General features: G+C 39.2%; 1 protein-coding gene across 1 annotated transcript in view; it reads right to left on the bottom strand.

The window, feature by feature from the left end:
- LOC137257867 (A disintegrin and metalloproteinase with thrombospondin motifs 16-like) overlaps positions 1 to 18,167 on the bottom strand; it is an 85,039-nt gene extending 66,872 nt beyond the window's left edge. Inside the window, exon 1 of the mRNA XM_067795353.1 lies at positions 18,093 to 18,167. Coding sequence (XP_067651454.1) covers positions 18,093 to 18,167 — 75 coding nt within the window. The remainder of the gene's footprint in view (positions 1 to 18,092) is intronic.
- Positions 18,168 to 20,300: the final 2,133 nt, after the last annotated feature.

Genomic DNA, 20,300 nt, shown 5'->3' with positions numbered 1-20,300 from the left:
GCCTGCCTCATACTTGCAATTAGTTTCATGTAATCAAAAACATGCATCACATACATAGACCAGAAAGCAGGAAAACCACATATGTCTGTACAGTTTATGGTCTAAGGTTTCCAACTACTGACCACATTCAAAACATCTAATCTGGATACCAGAAAGATGATATTTGTGGCTCAAAGAAGGTCTCGCTACTGGGACATAAATATCAATAACTCATAACAGAGTCAATGCTTTAGATCCAGTTCTATGCAAGATGGGAAGTAGCAAGCCGATGGAGGTATAGTAATTCTAACCATTCAAAGGCAAGTCTAGATTAGCAGACACTCTAAGGATGGCAGACTGTTGTTTATATATTTTTATATAAACATTCACTTGAACTATTAATTATTACTTTAGAGACTTGTGCTTTAGAGATTGTTTAGACAGGTAGGTGTTGGACATAGGGCTGACTATCTCACTTGGACACACCATATCACCTTAGCATGCAAGCCATTGTTTACCTAAGAATTGTTGATCTGACTTAAAGGAACGATGAGATTTATAATTTTCTTTGCACCCCTAGAAATCAAGAGTGTCATATTCTTAACTATAAGTGATAAAGTTACCAGTATGTGTGACCAAGGTGTTGTGTTACAAAGCAGCGCTATGACAGTCGTAAGTCTATGTTGAAGTATGGGAGATATGACCACCTTAGTCCCTATGAACGCTTTGTACAACAGCACCCATAGAACCACGATGTACAATGACAGACTGTTATTTCTGAACAGTACGACAATTACCCCATTTCCCCTAACAATAAACAGTCAACATAAAACACAGTTTTTAATGTCATCAAGGAAGTATTTACACTTCTTATTTAAGAATATTTATTGACAATTTTTATGGTACTTACATGTATATTTAAATTCCCATTCACTCCTGTATATCATCCTGATCTTTCAGGTTTTTTGCAATCCATACACTAGATAGAAAACTTTCTTAACTTTGAAAGAAATGATTAAGCATAAATTGCTTTTCCAAAAAGTATCAAGAGGATGCTTTTGATTGCCACCTGTTTGCACATTTAAAAAGTGTGAAAGATTAATGTTTTTACATGCTGTTAAATGCTGTAAGATTTGCTGAACATATGTGTTAACAGTTAACTACAGACCTTAGATCTTCTGTGTCAGTTTCTTTTCCATTCAAATTGGGATCATTTTGATTACCTGGATGAGTTTTAAGTCTGCAATGTTCTTATGGTTCTGGCAGAAATATTGTGGGAGTGGAATACAAATATTTGATGATTTAGCAATATTTGATGAACATGTCGTTGTAGTTGTAAACTAGTTTCGCCTATTTACATTTTTACCATCAATGGAATCAAACCCATATCTTTGGTGTGACAGTCAAACACTTCAATGATTGGACTTCACACTGCCTTTAGCAGTACGGCAGTAACAAAACAAATAGTTACTTAAGTAACTGATAAAAATATCTGTGCAAAAAAAATTGAGAGTTTGAAAATCAAGATTTTTTATATGTTAGAATAGAAGTAATATAACAACATGTTTCTCAACATGACCTCTTATAAGTCACACCTGTATCATGCAACAAGTGCATTTTAATAGAACTACTTCTAAAGAGGCAACCTCCAGCTTTGGTTTGAAGCTTTTAGCAGATCCTAACATGACTAAGAAACACAACTCCCCTCAGTACATTAAATCTGTGGATAAACTATACTCTTAGAATTGGTTGGACAGGAAAATGCTAAATTCAGTTGGGGCAGTAGGGGTAGCCTAGTGGTTAAAGCATTCAGTCATCATGCTTAAGACCTGGCCCCGACTTCTTGAAACAAACTTAAGTCTTAGTTTTGACTTAAGTTCAAGTTTTTGCTCAAATTTGTGAAAATGCAGGAATATGCATTTTCCAGAATGAAAGGAAATTGGTATCCAGCTCAAACATACTAGACAATCTGAATTTGAAAGACAGATTTCTTTAGTTGTTTGGACTTTTTCAGTCTAAAAAATGCAGCTGAGATAAAAATTGAGCTGTTTCAAATTGTCAAACTCAGTTTGAGATTTAAGGTAAAACTTAAGTTTGTTTCGAGAAATCGGGCCCTGGGTTTTATGTCCCATATGGGTTCGATGTGTGAAGCCCATTTGGTGTCACTCTGCTCTGTGATAATGCTGGAATACTACTAAAAGCTGCATAAACACATACTCACTCACTCACTTCCTTAATTCAGTTGATACATGCATCTACTGACAGTGCTCTCCTAAGTGCATATTCAGGTCAAATAGCAGGATCAGATATTTTAAAATAAACCCTCCATTATCAACTCGGGCACCAAACCAGGTCAGTATTGTGACAATCTTCCACAACAATCTTTTGAAAACAGATGACATGATAACTGCCCACCAAATATCAAATTAAGTGGGTGTCCAATTCTCCTGTCTCCACCCCTACACAAGCTGCATGCATGTCATATCACTCCCCTTCGCCACAAACAATCTGAAGATCAGCACCAATGCCCCACAAAAGAGCGAAAAAAGACAAACATTTATAGAACTCTTTCATGTATGTTTTTCTGTGCAATAACCCTCTATCATTAAGCTGATGAAGAAACCTGTTGTATCTCCAGGGCAGACATGGTGATCTGCACCCTTCTAACAGTCCAGGAATTTAATCTACAGGTGGATCGTCCATTGCTCACAAATGTGTACACCTTTCATTGCTGTGGTTATCAGAAACCACACTTTCAGGTAGGTCATGGTCATTAGTGCTCCATGGGTCCTGTGCTTGCCCACACTCACCCCCTGGACAGCAAGGGGGGCACCATGCTTCCGGCTGTCAGATATCTCACAGAACACATGCCTGCTTGGGTCGGCAGTCCCTAGCTATACTCTCCAGCTACAGTATCTGGTGATCTCACCCGTAAAATTCCATTTATAACGTATCTTTAATTGAAGATGCAGGCATGGCTGTTCTCTTTCCATCTATCTTCCTGTTTCACGCCCATTCTAAAACACATTTTTCTTGTTGAAGTATAGTCCGCATTTCTTAACATCCAGATGATAAATAGTCTAAGGTTACATGTTGCTGCTGTGATTTTTTACTTGTTTTAACCTGTCTGTTTATATAGAGACCAGTGAATCAAATCTAGTGTTAGGTGTGACAAGGCAGTACTTGAACATCAGCTCCAACCCATAGGTAGATCCAAATCCACAAAAATGAAGCCCTGATCTTGATTTCTACATAGTAAATCTACATGGCTTGCATGGCATGTTCTTAGATCTCAGGAGAAAATAATTTACTTTGTGTTCTCTTTGTGTTCACTGTGTGTTCCATGTATTTCATGGCGTGATCAACATCATGGGCATCAGTCTGCGCATTTGGGAGCGGATAGCATGTGCAATTCAATTCAGTGAGCCTGCATGATTTTACACAGAGATTTTCATCCTTTTCATTTGTGTACAACCAAAACAACATTATGTTGCAATACTTGACCCATAGCTTCAAGAAAACACTGATGCCATCAGTACCAATATTCTAAAATTGTCAAATCTATAAACTTATCTCATCCTATCATTTGATTTTGTTGTGCACAGAAACACTACTTAACTTTCCCACTCTTTGAAATACTATGATTCAAACCACAAGCATATGCCCAAGTGGGATGTCATACACTGCAGAAAGTACTCGGCAACAAGTCATGTACACTAAAGAGTGAGTGAGTTTGGGGATTCGAACCCACAACCAAATGCCCAAGTCTTCACAGAGAATCTTGTCTATGTAAGTGAATGCATCTGGTTTCACATCGCTCTGAGTAAATTTCCAGTACTCCATGAAGAACTCATTCTGAGACAGTATGTGAGTATTTCTTGAGGTAAGTTTTAGCAAATATTTCAGCAATATCATAACAGGGGACACTACAAATGGGCTTCACACATTGTACCATGTGGGGAATCAAACCTTGGTCTTCAGGGAATGCTTTAACCATTAGGCTACCCTAAAGTCCCTATTGTGAAAAAAGAACCAGAAACTGAGTTGATCTCCTGTGCTTAACACTACTGACATTTGAATATGTCATTGATACAGGAACGTAAGATATGAATATTTATACCAATAGTTAGGGCATCATCAACACAATTGCTGTGATGCCTGTGAATGACAAATAACAAAGCACAAAATAGTATCAAACATATAACTTGAGGGGAAGAGGGGGGGACATTCCAAAAATACAAGAATCCATTAACAGCAAGATGAGAAAAAAAATTCACTTTATTTGAAAGGAAATAATTAAGAGCATTGACCTATTTTTCCTACATTGGATTCATTAAAACAATATCTCACTGCCAGAGTGTAATGAAGGAAATATGATACAACAATCCACCTCGGACAGAATGTAGAGCAGAGTGGATGATTTGCCCCATCTGGATTTAAGGTGCAGTGTAATATATCACAGGCCTAATGCTAATACACCTGCACCATTGTTTCCATTGCGAGATTACAACTACATGTATCTCATAATTATTCACATGTTGAAAACTTATACCAATTTGTTACAATGCTGTGGATAGTTATATCATTCAACCCAGTTAGCTGTTAGCATCTTTCGCTTTTTGTTAATTGGGATTTATGGTTGAAAAACAGGCATGACGAACAGTGGATGACGTTTTTCTATGATAAAGTTCCAGTGAAAGATAGGTCAAGATATACTGCCAGAGTGGTCCAAGTACGGTGACTAGAAATCTTCTCAAATTGCGGCCCAGACAAGGGAATTAGGAATAAATAATTAACATGATACAGTAAAACATATCAGATGTGGTGTATATTAATGTTCTGTAATGTAACAGTTTTGGATAACTTGTTTGAGTGGCATTTTAGAAGTTGAAACACAATATACAACAATATTTATTGATAACACCTTTATTTCTTGAGTGTTACATTTCGATACAGATTCTTGAATCATTGTCTCCAGCTTGACACCGGTACAAGAATCTGTATTGAAATGTCTCACATAAGAAATAAAGAAGTAGTTATCCATAAACCTTGCCCTATATCAAACTATTTTGCAAGCAATATTAATTCAACACTGTTACGTTATGCATCACTACTTTAACATTTCTGCTATTGGGTTGCAAACAAATAAGCAACAAGATTTCTGATGAATGGTCAGGTAGATAACAATAAAGTCAGCAGATGTACCGAAACACCAGCAACTATGAATAGTTCCATCTGATGATGAAATTAGTCCATCCCTGTACCTCAACCCCTATCTGTGGGAAGTACCCCTATCTAATTAACCCTTTAACCCTTAACCTCCAACTACAGGAATCCATTCCAATACCCCAAGTAGCAAACTTGTGACAGGGATCAGATGAGGCCCTCTACCTTCTAGTGCTAGTGGTACCACCTTCGTATGAGGTCCCCTACCTTCCAGTACAAGTGGTACCACCTTTGTATGAGGTCCCCTACCTTCCAGTGCTAGTGGTACCACCTTCATATGAGGTCCCTACCTTCCAGTACAAGTGGTACCACCTTCATATGAGGCCCCCTACCTTCCAGTACAAGTGGTACCACCTTCATATGAGGTCCCTACCTTCCAGTACAAGTGGTACCACCTTCATATGAGGCCCCCTACCTTCCAGTACAAGTGGTACCACCTTTATATGAGGCCCCCTACCTTCCAGTACAAGTGGTACCACCTTCGTATGAGGCCCTGTACCTTCCAGTACCAATCAGTGTTTCCTTAACCTCCAGCTTACCAGCCTCTGGTGATACACCAACAAAAGAGGTCCCTTTATCCAGCAACTACTGTTAGTGAAATTGATCAAGATCTAGACTCCAAGTCATCCATAATGAAAACATGATGATCTAACCTGATTGTCAGATCACATTCATGTACTGGGTACACCAGATCCTTGAAACCAAACAATAAGCCTGTACAGAATGCATACCTCCCAAAGAGTATCTAATAGCCACTTGGAAATATGCATTCCACATTCTTGTTCAAGCAAATGATACAAAAACATATCTGGCACAGACTTTATATACATGATACATGCAAATACCAAAATAGCAGCCTAAATCGTTGATATGTACCCAGGTATCTCAACATTCAGCTTTCATTGTTTCTTAAACCATATTATTCTTGCCACCTGACAGATTGCTGATTTCCAGTTTAATATATCCCTGGCTACAATGAGTATGAAAACAGTTTCTGATGTTTGGAGAATGTAGGTCTGAATGGTTTTCCTGATCTTGATACATAATGTGTATCTCACATTAGATTAGATTAGATTTCTGCACAGAATAATGACATATATCCACAGGGCATAAAGAAGATGCACAAATCAATGAAAGTAACTTAGAGAACACAAGTTAACCTTGACTCATGAGAACAGCTATCAAATTTCAATATGTCTTAATTTCTCCACACGGATTGGAACATGTCAGGAAGATAAATCTGTTGCTTTGGTATAAGACCATATATAGCTATCATGATACTGCCATGACACATACCACTGAAATGAAACTGATTAATTATTTCCCTGTTTGGACAATAAGATGCTAGTCAGTGAGTTGGGCTTAGCACTGCTTTCACCTGTATGAGGTCAAAGAAATCCTACATGTGAATGAGTGACTTTGGTTTATTGCTACCTTTAGCAATATTATAGCAATATCATGGCAGGAAACAAGAAATGGGCTTCACAAATTATACCCGTGTAGGGGATCGAACCCAGTTCTTTCACATGATGAGCGAACACTGTAACTACTATCCTGCAATCCCACCGCCTTGAATCTGTCATCAATGACAGAATTCATGGACTCACATGGTTGGGTGTCCTTGTATATTAATGGTCCAGTCAGCTTGATTTGGCAGCATAGCAACAAAAGCAAAAGCCTCTAATGATTTTGACAGAGTTTAGCCATAATGGGAATGAGTGAGTAACTACATGCATTGCACCCATTTGGGGAACTGAACCTGGGTCTTCAGTGTGACAAGACACTGTTTTAACCAGTAGGATACCCCATTGCCCCATAATAAGGGGAAAGAAAAATCAAGTCAGTCAAGCAGCTTTTACTCTGCTTTTAGCAACATTTCCGTAATAAAACAGTGTGTGTGAGAGAGAAAGAGAGAGAGGGGAAACGGAGAGAGAGAAAGAGAGGGGGAAATGGAGAGAGAGAGAGGGAGAGAGAGAGAGAGATGAACTTCCCATGGTGCAGAAGTCGCAAGCTTCTGCTGACTCCCAAAGCAGCAAACCCTATTCCAACTATCAGCAGATAAGAGTAATTCCAAGTGATTTGAAGATGTTGTGGTTGACACATTGTTTCCCACCTAAAAAATGAAAACAGGTGATTCCCACATCGCTGTTTGGAAGAAAGTCTCTGTCACCGATTTTTTTATGTACCATGTTGACCACTTACCCTGACCACACGCAGGGTTCAGCCAGGTTAATATTCCCAGTTAATATCCTCTGTACTGACCACCCAATATCACCCGTATCACATACGGGAAACAAACACAGTGACCACTGGATATACCTCAGTAGTATCAAATGAGTAAATAGTATGAGGAGGATTTGACCTTCAGCTTATCGGGCTTCAGTTCCACTGTCCCCAGATACTAGCCCTGTTTTGTCAATAAATGGCAGGTAGATTAGGGAGGGGGAGACTATATGGATAGGAGGGGGAATGAAACAAGCATGGGATAGAGGGAATGGTGCATGGAAACTGGAACCCAGCATTCAGTAAGTGGGGAGGGTGAAATGGAGTTTGTAGGAAAGTGGGGAACTGAAACACTGAAGGAATGGGGAGGACAGGGTGAGTAGGGGAGGACACTGTGGGGACTGATGAGGACAGGGAGGGGCGGGGTGGGTTTGACAGGAGATGTGGGGGAGATACAACAGTACATGAAAGGTGTGATCAGGTGGCAGGTTACAAGGGTGAGTGTATGGGATAATATCAGACTAGGTGTAAACTATCACTATCATTATCAACATGGAACTGATCCACAGATTCTCCAGCATTAAGCCCAACATTAAGCTGACCTGCTTTAGTCAGGGATGAGGTTACGAATCCAAGCCTTGAGAACAGTCCAGAAGGGGATGATGTAGAATAGATAGGGAAATGATTGATATAGAATATGGACAACTGAGGTTTGGAGTGTCTCATATTGTGTCAAGGCTCAACAAAGGGATTAAGGGTTATGACACTTGGAGACAGAAAGGGGGTGCTCTTTTGACCTGCCTCAAAGTTCCTTGAGGGACTAAATCAAAATCTTGGAGTCAGAGAAACACGAAATCATTCATGTTCACTGAAAATGTAAAAACAGAATTTGAAAACAAATTTAGGCCCTATGTTTTGGTTTACATAACTAACAAATTAATAAGGTTTGTCATTGATTATTTGGGACGCTTCCATCTAAAGTCTTGGAAACATTTGACTTGATCCCTGCAGTATATGATTGAAAGCCACTTGAGACATAAAAACGTCTACCATGCAGCATATTACGTCAAATTGGTGTTTGCTTTTCAACCTGGAGATGTATGAAGTAGGTGTATCAGTCACTTTGAAATGGGGCTGGAGGGACAGGGGAACAATGTAAACATACATCTGGGGATTACCCCTTGCACACAAGTATAATGGCTCCAGAAAACTCCAGGGGGGACTTACAAAGAGTTCATAAATGCACTTAGGTCCCTTCAGATCTCCAAATTGCTTGTTGTAGTCAGTTGCAAGAAGTGTAGGTTGTACTTATGCCAATGAAAGCATCTAATTTAAAAACAAACTTTCAAATTAATCATGCAATATTACTGCAAAAATATATCACTTTTAATTTTACACTACACTTACTGGATTAATTTGACATTTGTATTTTTGATTGCCTCACGAGGGATATTTACAGTGAGTGAGTGAGTGAGTGAGTGAGTGAGTGAGTGAGTGAGTGAGTTAGTGAGCGAGTGCTGCTCTTAACAATATTCCAGCAATATAACATTGGGGGACACAAGAGGGGATTCGAACCCAGGTCTTCGGCGTGACAAGTAAAAGCTTTAACCACTTGGCTACCCCACCATCCCAGGAATATGCAGAATCCATGCTTGGTTTCTATGGGAGTGAAAAACAATTGGGGACATTCATTATTTAGACGCCCATCAGCAAGGCAGTAACCATGACAATGTGTTGACTATATCTTGTAAACCAAATATAAAACTGGCAATGTGGTATGAAACATGGTTCTTGGTGCGTTATTTAAAGTCGCTTTCAGCAATAGTCCAGCTATATGATGATGATCCATAAATAACAATGTCTTAACCAGACCATTTAGTGATCAACAGCATGAGCATCTATCTATACAATTAGGATGCAATGACATGTGTCAGTTAAGTCAGACCACCCAATCCTGTTATGATAAGCATGGGTTACTACTAGAGACCAATACCAACATGGATTTTCATGCATCAAAGTTAGAAGAAAGAAGAAGATTTATAGGTGTCTAAACTGAAAAGTAACGCAAACTTCTGGACCTAAACAAAAATAACACTTATCAGATAAGTAAATGTATATTAATTCAACAACCAATGCTCGAATCCATATCACTTAAACCTGTACAGATACAGGATGAATTTGGTTCATGACCACTATCATACCAATGAAAGTAGACAAGCTATGGGAGACAGGTTTAGGGCAATGGCTTTCATACCAAGGTAGAGATGTTATCTGTAATGTACAATCTAATCTCATACAACAATTGCCTACTCTATTACTCTGAATTATATCTGCCTAGCTAACATCGAGGTTTGTAGTAAATCCTGGTAGTATTACTGGCCTACAATAGAGCCATATCTTAACACTGCAATGTTTGATGTTAGTATACATATAATAGATTAACCATATCGGCTGGTAAAAAAATAGCAGATCTTGACTGTCCAAATATATTAGATATCCAGTGCAATGATTGACAGTTATCTCCACCTAAAGGGGCACCTGCTCATAATGGGGGGTAAGAGAGTGACACCTGCTTATTAGTTGTGAAAGTACCTGCTTTTTGAAGGGAGGGGGCGCCTGCAGGGAGGAATGATGAGGGCAGGGTCACTGATATCAACTGGATCATCTATTAACATCCATGAGTTATATACTCAAATAAAATAAATCATCACTGGAAACAAGGTGGGCTCAGCATGATCAGCTGGAAAAGCCAGTCCTATACAGACACATGACGATGTAACTTCACCTCCTTGCCCTCCAATGTTTCAAAGGAAGTTTGGCTTTATGCTATTGTAAGCAATCATTCTATCAATACATGACAAGAGGAAACAACAGAAATGGGCTTCACATGTTGCAGCATGTATTGGAAATAATGATATTGCTTTGTCTCATGTGCTTAAAACATTTAAAACCATCACATTTTATTGTTTCATATTAACTTCATTTTTTTAGATGAATATCATATTCATTTACAAGCAATATCATTTTGATATAAAACTACTAATATGGTAAACTGACAGTTGTACCTGAATTAGATAATAAAGATCATTCTGACAGTTTAGCAAAAGTTTCGAAATAGGCTGTGTAACGTATTCTCAGGTAAAGACATTTATAATTGCTTTCTAATTATATGCTTTAGTGATTCAGTTATTGCTTTCTAATTATATGCTTTAGTGATTCAGTTGCACTGCAGTTATTTCCATCAATGCCCTAGAGTAAAGCATAGACTAGATGCATGACCATACCCAGTGCAACTAAGATAATAAAACACACATTAACCAACTTGTCTTTCTATTTTAACATTAGATCATAAAGATCCCTGACATTTTGTTGACATTTTTAATTACACTGTTCTGAAATATTTTTGTTACACATTTCAGATGCATAATTTGCTTTTCTCTACATTTAAAATAATTAACCATTTTGCAAAGTGATTGTGGCGCTACAGCTATTGTAAGTCTATTTTGAAGTATGTAAGTTACGATCACATTACCACTATGATTGCTTTGTGAAATGTTGCCTTGGTGTAGACATTTAAGATTTCTTTTCCTTTAACATAATTAAGCATCAGAATAAGGACTTGACATGGCCATACTGTCTCTGTCAGTTACCCTAGGGAGCCAGATGATGGGCTCTGTGCACGGATTCACATCAACGAGAAATAGTGTAATGACATTGGTAGTCACACCTGAGCTCTGGCAGTTCTATCCACAGGTCCGAGGACATCACCACAAAACAGTGTGTGTGGTTCCCACCTCCGGATATGTTCGATTAGCTTCACTTTCACCTATATGGCTCCCTGTTATGGGTGTCTGGGGACTATCTCAAAAATAAAAATGCCACTTCCACTGGTTACATTCCCTTTCACAATGACAAAATTGTTGAGTGGCTCAAATACACTTTTGAAAGATCATTAAAGTGCATGGTACCTTTTATCCTACCTTCACTCTATAAAAAATAAGTTATCTGATTTATGTTCTCATACAATTTGATAAAAATTGTGTCAGTTCCTTCTTAGATGTTCCCTGTAACTTACTACAGACATTTTCGGCTGCCATTTCCACTACACAGATAACTCAATCTCATAACTTTTATTGTTACCTCTTCTCTAACTGTCACCTATTGAAAGAAATGGAACGCAAATAGCAGTTAAGTTGTATGTGAGCTGCTAATAGAACAGTAGGTGAAAGCTTGTGCAGGTGATAATAATGAGGGGGTAACAAAGGTAGCAACATGCATGGGAGGGGTGATAACTCTTGGGGTGGGGCATGATCCATGAGCTACGCCTGTGGTCCACATGGGAGCTCTTGTTGATCTGTGATTGAGTTTTGACAGTGCATTCATCATCATGAATGAGGCAATATACTGCTAGTGAGTATGCTTTTACACTATCTGAAGCCATATTATAGCGATATCATGGCTGGGAACACCAGATATGGGCTCAAACATTGAACCATGGGCAGATCTAACCCTACCCTTCCACATGACAAATGAATGCTCCACTGTCAATACAAAATGTTTCTGTTTTGACCCAAGAAACAATGGTAATTTGATTATTAGTGATTGCCACGGGTGACGGAGTAAGTTTTTAACCACTTTTAGCAACACCATATCCATACCTTTTGGTGGTACTATAGGCAAACCAAAATGGCAGAGCACAAGGGAAAACAAAGGGTAAGTACCACAAACAAAATATAATGGTAGAAATAAGGGCCATACATAATATGACAGTACTACAGGGAAGATAAAATGGCAGTACTACAGTGTAATGAAAACAGCAGTACTAAGACAATAACAAAAACACAGGCCTAAGGATAAAGCAAAACAGAAGTACTATGGGTAAACCTGATATGACACTACCAAAAGGAAAAAAAATGAAATGGCAGCACAAGTACAGAAATGAGCCCCCCTACGTGTTCAGTCAGTACAACATTAGATATACAGCCAATATCCATTTTTTGGTACCACCAGTCAAAAAATGAGAAATGAGAACTAGGATTCTAAACTGTATCTCTAGAAAAGAATTCATGAGCATAAATGTGAAGAAAACTCTTCAGGTAACAAATTTGTTTTCGTTAGTCTTGGCTCAAAGTTTTCCCACACGTCACAACTTTAACCTACAAGCCTGACCTTGTGACAATGTCATGCACACACATGGAGACGCATAACAGGATGTCAACTTATGAATGAATGAACTATAGTTATTATGCACAGTCAGTCTCCATAGATGAATGAAGACTTAATACAGAAGAACCTTTGTATAAAGACCATTATTGCCAATACCACTACATTTATGATCCAAAGTATATATTTACCTAAAATTAACTTTATACAAACACCAAACACTACAATACAATTACCCAGAAACACAAAACATCTTTGACAAAAAGTCGAACATCAGGAGCATAAAACGTCTCTTATTATGTTTCGTTTCTGCTTGAAATACATCTGTTATGGAGAGAATCATCCTAATGACAGCCTTAGAAAGTTCAACAAGTGCAGTGTTTACAGTTCCATTCTGGTTAGTATTGATGGAATTGAACGTGTAGGGCCATGGGTACACTTGGTTAGGTCTCTCTCACTGTTGTCTGGGGGTCAAGGCCTGTCCAGTCAGTCAACCATCAGGCAACAGTGCATTGTGGGAAGTGCCCACCTGTTAAACTGTTATGCCTCTCTTGTTTAGTTCAACAAAAGAACATTGGAAACCAGCCTTTGATTACTTGTAGCATGAAACTGTGAGTGGTACTAGCACTGGTCGGCAGGCCAGTGACAGGACATATTCACCATGAGGCTAACGATCCATTTCACCTGGACTGATTCATTGACTGATCATACATGTTAAACTCATTCTTGCTAAATGTGGTTTGACAAAATCAAACATGACAACAATGGACAACTTCCCAACGAATGCCTTCCTGATACATTCAAGTGGCTGAGTAGCATTTAAGTTGACAATTCCACTGTGAGGATATTACTAACATTTCAACTGTTCAATACAGGGAGAACAATCACATGAAGCACCGCCCATCAGCAGCACAAAGGAATGAAGGGCTTCAGAGGATGACCATGTCACATACCCCAAACATCATTCCTCAAAATATCTAACCATATATATTTAGGCAAGATGTTACACCACAGGACTACCAGTTCAAATGCTGTATGGGACCTGTGAAGATCTGGGTTAGAATTAATCTTCAGTACCTAATGCAAGAGGCAGCTAATGAGATCAGGTGGTCAGACTCGCCGACTTGGTTGACATATGTCCTCATATGCCAGTTGTGTAAATCAATGCCCATGCTATTGATTACAGGATTGTCTGGTACAGAATTGATCTTCAGTAACATATGTTTGTCATAAGATGCAACTAATGGGATCGGGGGTCAGGCTCACTGACTTGGTTGAGATATGTCATCATATCCAAATTGCATAGATCGACGCTCTTCCAGATCATCGATGGATTACAAACTGTCATGTAGCTGGAATATTGCTGAGTGCATTGTAAAACTAAATCACTCACTCACCCAAGCTGATGAAGGTCTGACACATGTGTTACTTGTGTGCTCGAGCGGCACATGTAGCAGGGAAATCCATTGGCATGTGCCTGGAGTTGACAAACCTATGAATATATACCTGGAAACAAACCGAAAATTACTGGTTTCTTGGAGGCCCCTGGGATATAAAATACAGGGCCTTGAATGAATGGCCCACCCAACATTGAACTGTTTGCAACCTGCTATCATTTGTCATTTGAGGCCACATTCAGCAATATTTTGAGCTATATACCAGCAGTCTGTATTTAGATGAGTCTGGACCAGACAATCCAGTGATCAGCAGCATGAGCATCAATGTACGAAATTGGAATATGGTGACAGAAGGGGGAAGGCATAGTAGCTGTGGTATAAATGTCTTATTCATTGAAAGCACTGGAAATCAGGCAGATATTCAATATGTATTCAAAAATGTTCATTTCAGTACTTCAGAAGCCACTGTTAGAGACAGTAATGTCCTGTCAGCTGAGGAGCGAGTGTAGTCTTACACTGCTTTTAGCAGTTTTCCAGTAATATCGAGGTGGGGGGAAATGGGCTTTACACATTGTACCCATGTGGGGAATTGAACCTGGGTCTTCAGTGTGACGAGCAAATGCTTTAACCACTTGACTACCCCACTGCCCCTGTCTGCTGAGGTCACATTACAAGTGGTCAAAAGGTATCCCACAATTGCATCAAGTATGAAAGTACAAAATTGTGAAAGATGACCACTGCTTTTCTGGATCTTTAGGAACATATTTACATGTTCAAAAAGAGTGACATCCATGTGTTTTGTCCAGTGTTCTGACTTAGAACACTTGCTTTCATAGAGTGCACTGAGTCAACCTGACAGAAGCATACAATAGCCAATGTGATATACTACAGCCACACGCGAGGACATAACATGGCTAAATTAAAGCGCCCATGCTTCACTAATGCAACTAATGGAACAAAGTGCCCCTTAGGTCTTTAACGCCTACCTGAAGTCCTACCCATCAGTACAGCCTACGTCTTACTATGTACACCCCTGCATCACAGAACGAACTTGGGGACAGCTAGAAATGTCTTCAACTGTTATCATCTATAAATGTCACAGCTGTCAATTTTTAAAAAATCTCCACTGACCTATAAATAAGTGAACATCATAAACTGCACAGGAGGGTGGTGAAAACATACAGGTGCAGGTTTGTGTCAAACACTGAACACATCACCGACTTCCAAGTCAAGTTGCTGCTACTGCCTCCCCACCAAGTAAGCTGATATAACAGAATGTATCATGCTTCACTGCACCCTACGCCTAATGATGGAGACACATCTAATTACTTGGATATATGACTTTATATTTCACCATGTCCCCATACCATCCTTATCCATTCAGGGTGATACACGGCCATAGAAGGCAGCTGGAGCTTGAACTGGACTGAATAAACCCTTCAATGTTCATTGAAATAGGGTACGAAGTGTATTTCAGAGTTAGTGAGTGAGTGAGTGAGTGAGTGAGTGAGTGAGTGAGTGAGTGAGTGTAGCGTAGCTTCTAATCTTGACATGATATGATCTAGTAAGGGGATGGGGGAAGTAGAGGAAAAAACAACTATACTAAGGCCTATTTTAGAAGCAAAGAATTTGTACAAAAGTCTGGAATTATAGGAGAAAAACATCAAGGACCCTTTTCTTCCTGAATGGTATCAAAAACACATTGTTAAACCCTGATACCTTTCTCAGGCACATTACATTAGCTCTGTGACCATGAGACAAGTCTAATCTGGGAGATTATGGAGGTAGTCTAATCAGGGAGACCACAAGGCAGTCTAATCAGGGATATCATGCAGGCAGTGTAATCAGGGATATAATGGAGGTAATCTAATCAGGGAGACGATGGAGACCATGGAAGCAGTTTTGATCATGGAGATCGTGGAGACAATCTAATCAGGGAGACCATAGAGGCAGTCTATTCAGGGAGACAATGGAGGAAGTCTAATCAGGGAGACCATGGAAGCAGTCTAATTAGGGAGACCATGGAAGCAGTCTAATCAGGGAGACCATAAGGCAGTCTAATTAGGGAGACCATGGAAGCAGTCTAATTAGGGAGACCATGGAGGCAGTCTAATTAGGGAGACCATGGAAGCAGTCTAATCAGGGAGACCATGGAAGCAGTCTAATCAGGGAGACCATGGAGGCAGTCTAATCAGGGAGACCATGGAGGCAGTCTAATCAGGGAGACCATGAGGGTAGTCTAATCAGGAAGACCATGGAGGGAGACCATGGAGGCAGTCTAATCAGGGAGACCATGGAGGGAGTCTTATCAAGAAGACCATGGAGGCAGTCTAATCAGGGATTAATGAACCCATCCTCACAGGTATCTGCAACTCTGCACAGATACCATGCCACCTTAAGCTCTGGCATTTGACCACATGACCAGTGCCTTTTGTCACTAGCTAATTACAGCTCTCTGAGACTCCACAATAACCAAAATAGTACAACATTTACTTAAGAGGGCAATAATGCTACAATGGTATTGTGCAAAAGATATCAAGCATTACCCTGCAGTGCCTAAAGCCCATCGGGCCACCCATGCACATAAGTAGTTGAGAAGCCCTGATCCCAATTATCACCCAAGATATCCTTTAGTTCATTTCTGGCATGCCTCCATTCCAAATGCTTGTCATTTTCAAAGGAAAATGTTCATTTGATCTGTTTTCCATAGAAGAGAACACAAGTAAAGGACAGATACAGACTGCAGTACTTGAGAAGGGCATCATCTGTTACAATAGTATCCTGTCTGAGACAGGTGAGATGTCGGCTAAATGATCCTCAGTGGAAACTGGATAATATATATGTAAATATTTAAAATCAGGTGCCCCCTCATTATAGCACATTGGGAGACAAGTAGATTACCTTCTGATTAGGGTATATCTAGATGAATAAAATAATTGTTTCCACAGCAATGTGGAACAGTTACGTTATAACAGGACATAATGGGGACAAAATCGTCTGCTTTATAACGAGGAAGACAAAAAGCGTCTGCTTTATAATGAGAAATTATGAGAGACATCAAACAATGAACTCTCAGATACCATTTTGATTTTGTGGACCCTATGCAGTTTCAGATGTTCGGCAAAAAAGCAGCTGTAAGAAACCATTTCATGTACAATGTACTTATTTTCCTACCCCCTTCACACACTATTTCATTTTTTTTCTTTTCATCACTTAAGTGTTTCATGAGATCTAGAGGGCAAAAAAATCAAGTTTGTCTTGATACTCCAAGAGCTGTATACATAGTTTGAGCAGACAGTTAAATTAAAAATGACTTAACTGCTACTGAGGTCACAGATAATGACAACATTGGGGCAGACTTGTGGCATGTTTTGACAATACAGTGCTCTATGCCTATGAAGTTGGCAGATAGCCTGTCGACAGTGCACAGATGATCAAAGGACATTTAACACTTAGGAGAAGGGGAAATGCACTCTTTGTGTTAAAGTAAGCACATCGGTCCACAGAACATGGCTGATTCACTATTATGTACCTTGACACAGGTTTTTTTCACATCTGAAGAACAGATTTCACACCATTACTAGGCCTCTGTGTGTTTCATTTTGCATACTAGATTTTAATGTTAGTCCCCCGGGGTATATTTTTTAACAAATACAATTCTAAACTAAATGGGAGTACATAATCTATTAAGGAAAAAATGACAACTACCTCTTCATAACCAAAGCATTGTATGCAACCATCAGTAACTGCACTGAAACACTTTACATAGCCCGTGAAATAACACCATCAGATTCGAGTGCTGTTTAGTAGAAATTTATATCAAAATGTATCTTAAAGTCATGACACTTCAATGAAAATTTTTTCTGTTGATTAATTCAGAAAAAGATTTATTCAGAAAACATTGTTATCCCATGTATTGTTACAGGGTTTTGTTGATATTCTGCTTTTAGACAATAAAATAACTACCGTTACTTACAAATTTAAGATTTAAAATTTTAAAATTTTAAAAGAAATACCAACATTAAAAGACAAACATGAATAACAGAAATAATTTTCCTTGAAGCATAATTCTTAGAGAGGGAAAAAAAGTAAAATGTATTTTACCAGTTCCATTAGCAGAAAACTGAAGGTACGCCAGGAGATGGACTCCATCCCTTGACAGGCAGATACTTTACACATCCACTGTTGTCACTGTTGAAGCTCACACATACACATCCATCGAATGACAATCCCTGTATTCCAGAATAGAGACATCCCATGGGGTCGAGGTGTGAGGGACAGAGGGTGGGGGAGGTGGGGGGACACAAGAAATTGGAAAGCTGTTAACCACAGGTTTACTTCACAAGTTGTCCCATTCAATCAGTCCTCATCACACCCTTGCACATCCACTCTCCAGAAAAACACCCTCTGCCAACATGCTTTTAACCAGACAGGATCAACACTAAAACTCAACCATCATTTCTCATAAGAATCTGATCAAAAGATAAAACGCCTATATCACAAGGTACATAGGACTTTTTTTATCATTACAAGGTGTGCTACAGGTTTTATCAACCAGGTGCATTATGATCTATATCACATGGAGGAGGATGAGCTAAGGTGTGTTATCCATCTGACCAGTCTCTCTGTCCCACACCCTTCTTGACCACTGGCCACCTGTCCAGGTGTCTGAACCACCCCTGAGCATGCCTGTCTGCAAGAGTCCAGCTCGGACCACTGGTGAAGCACGAGACTTGACAGACATGGTTCTAACACACACAGCAGAAAAGTACTGACCAATCAGGTAGCCTCATATCCAAAAGACCCCTTGTGAGTTGATGAAATGGTGAGCAGTCTGTGTTGAATCTCTCAGCATTAAGGGGGCTCGGGACTATGGGAGAGGCTGAAGAGACACACGCTGTGGATCAGTCTGTCACTGCAGTGGAGCAAGCCAGTCTGGCTCTCATACCTATAATAGGCCTATATAGTTACACACATGCATCCAGCAGGAGTAATTTGAAGGGTAGTTTCAACATCCCTAACAGAGTCACATCATGCCAATTGTATCTAAAAAGAAAGCATTGCTGTAGAAACTTATTATATTCATTTCAACATGAAAAAAGAAATAAATCCGAATTGTACATAACTAGGAAGTAACATGTACTTGAATTCTCTACTTTATGCTAAATATGTACCAAAGGAGCAAATAGTAAATACAAATGAGCATGACATAATTTATAAATTTTATAATATTAGTAGTCTTCATTGAGCAACATTGCTCTTGCAAAAGTGTTATCACTGCATGCCTGATTTATTCTCATTACAAAAAGCAATTGTTATCTGTAGGGCATACTCAGCTGAAGAAACATAAGACTTCAGTATTAAGTTCTTGACTTGAACCTCTGCCTCAAATCTCTATTAAAAATCTTCTTTCAGAACCTTTCTTCATGCCAATAAAAACACGAACAACAAAATTACACCACCCATCTCAAATTTATTACACAAAATGTATTTTATCATCAACTGAATTTTTTTTTTGTCAATCCCTTTATATCAACAATGGTATCTAATTAATGCTGTGACGTTTGAACAGGCACTCCATTTTGATAACAAACATTTAGCCCATGTATATTAAGTGAGATCTCAATATCATATTTGCAGTTTATCTGGAGACCAATATCTCCACATATTAACTCAGCTTTGGCTGTGGCTTCAGTGGCAATCAGTGTAAGGACTCAAAGCCTAAGATAACAAGTTAGTAACTTACACAAGGAACCCATTGACTGAAGTCAAAGACCAGGAGGTCAACACTCACCCTGGGAAGGGGTTCAATGAATAAATATATTCAGGGCTTGTACTAATTGTGATCACACCAATTGAGTTCTAGCAACTTGTGAATGCTGGTCTTCCTTATGACCTGTGGGCCCTGGGCTGTTACATAACTGCCCTTATCTACACAAACCTCTGTAGTAGTGACCTCTTGTTATGGGAGTCACCACCAAAATGTCCTTGTTCCTCTGTCATTATACTCCCGCGATGCTGATTCAGATGAGTGAGTGAGTGAGTGAGTGAGTGGTTATATTTCGCTTCTAGCAACATTCCTGCAATATCATGGTGGGGAACACCAGAAATGTGCTTCACACATCAGCCCATGTGGGGAATCAAACTCATTGGTCTCCAGCATAACGAGTGGATGCTTTAACCATTAGGCTACCTTACCATGCCTTCAGATTTAATAATTTCAACTAATCACATTTCTTCAACAGCAAAGGCTCTCTGAAAAATAAAATGAAATATAAATGACTGACAAGATGTGATCAATATATACCAGCA

Source organism: Haliotis asinina, chromosome 12 (assembly GCF_037392515.1).
Source record: "Haliotis asinina isolate JCU_RB_2024 chromosome 12, JCU_Hal_asi_v2, whole genome shotgun sequence".
NCBI classification, from domain to species: domain Eukaryota; kingdom Metazoa; phylum Mollusca; class Gastropoda; order Lepetellida; family Haliotidae; genus Haliotis; species Haliotis asinina.
This window is presented reverse-complemented; position numbering and strand designations above follow the sequence as displayed.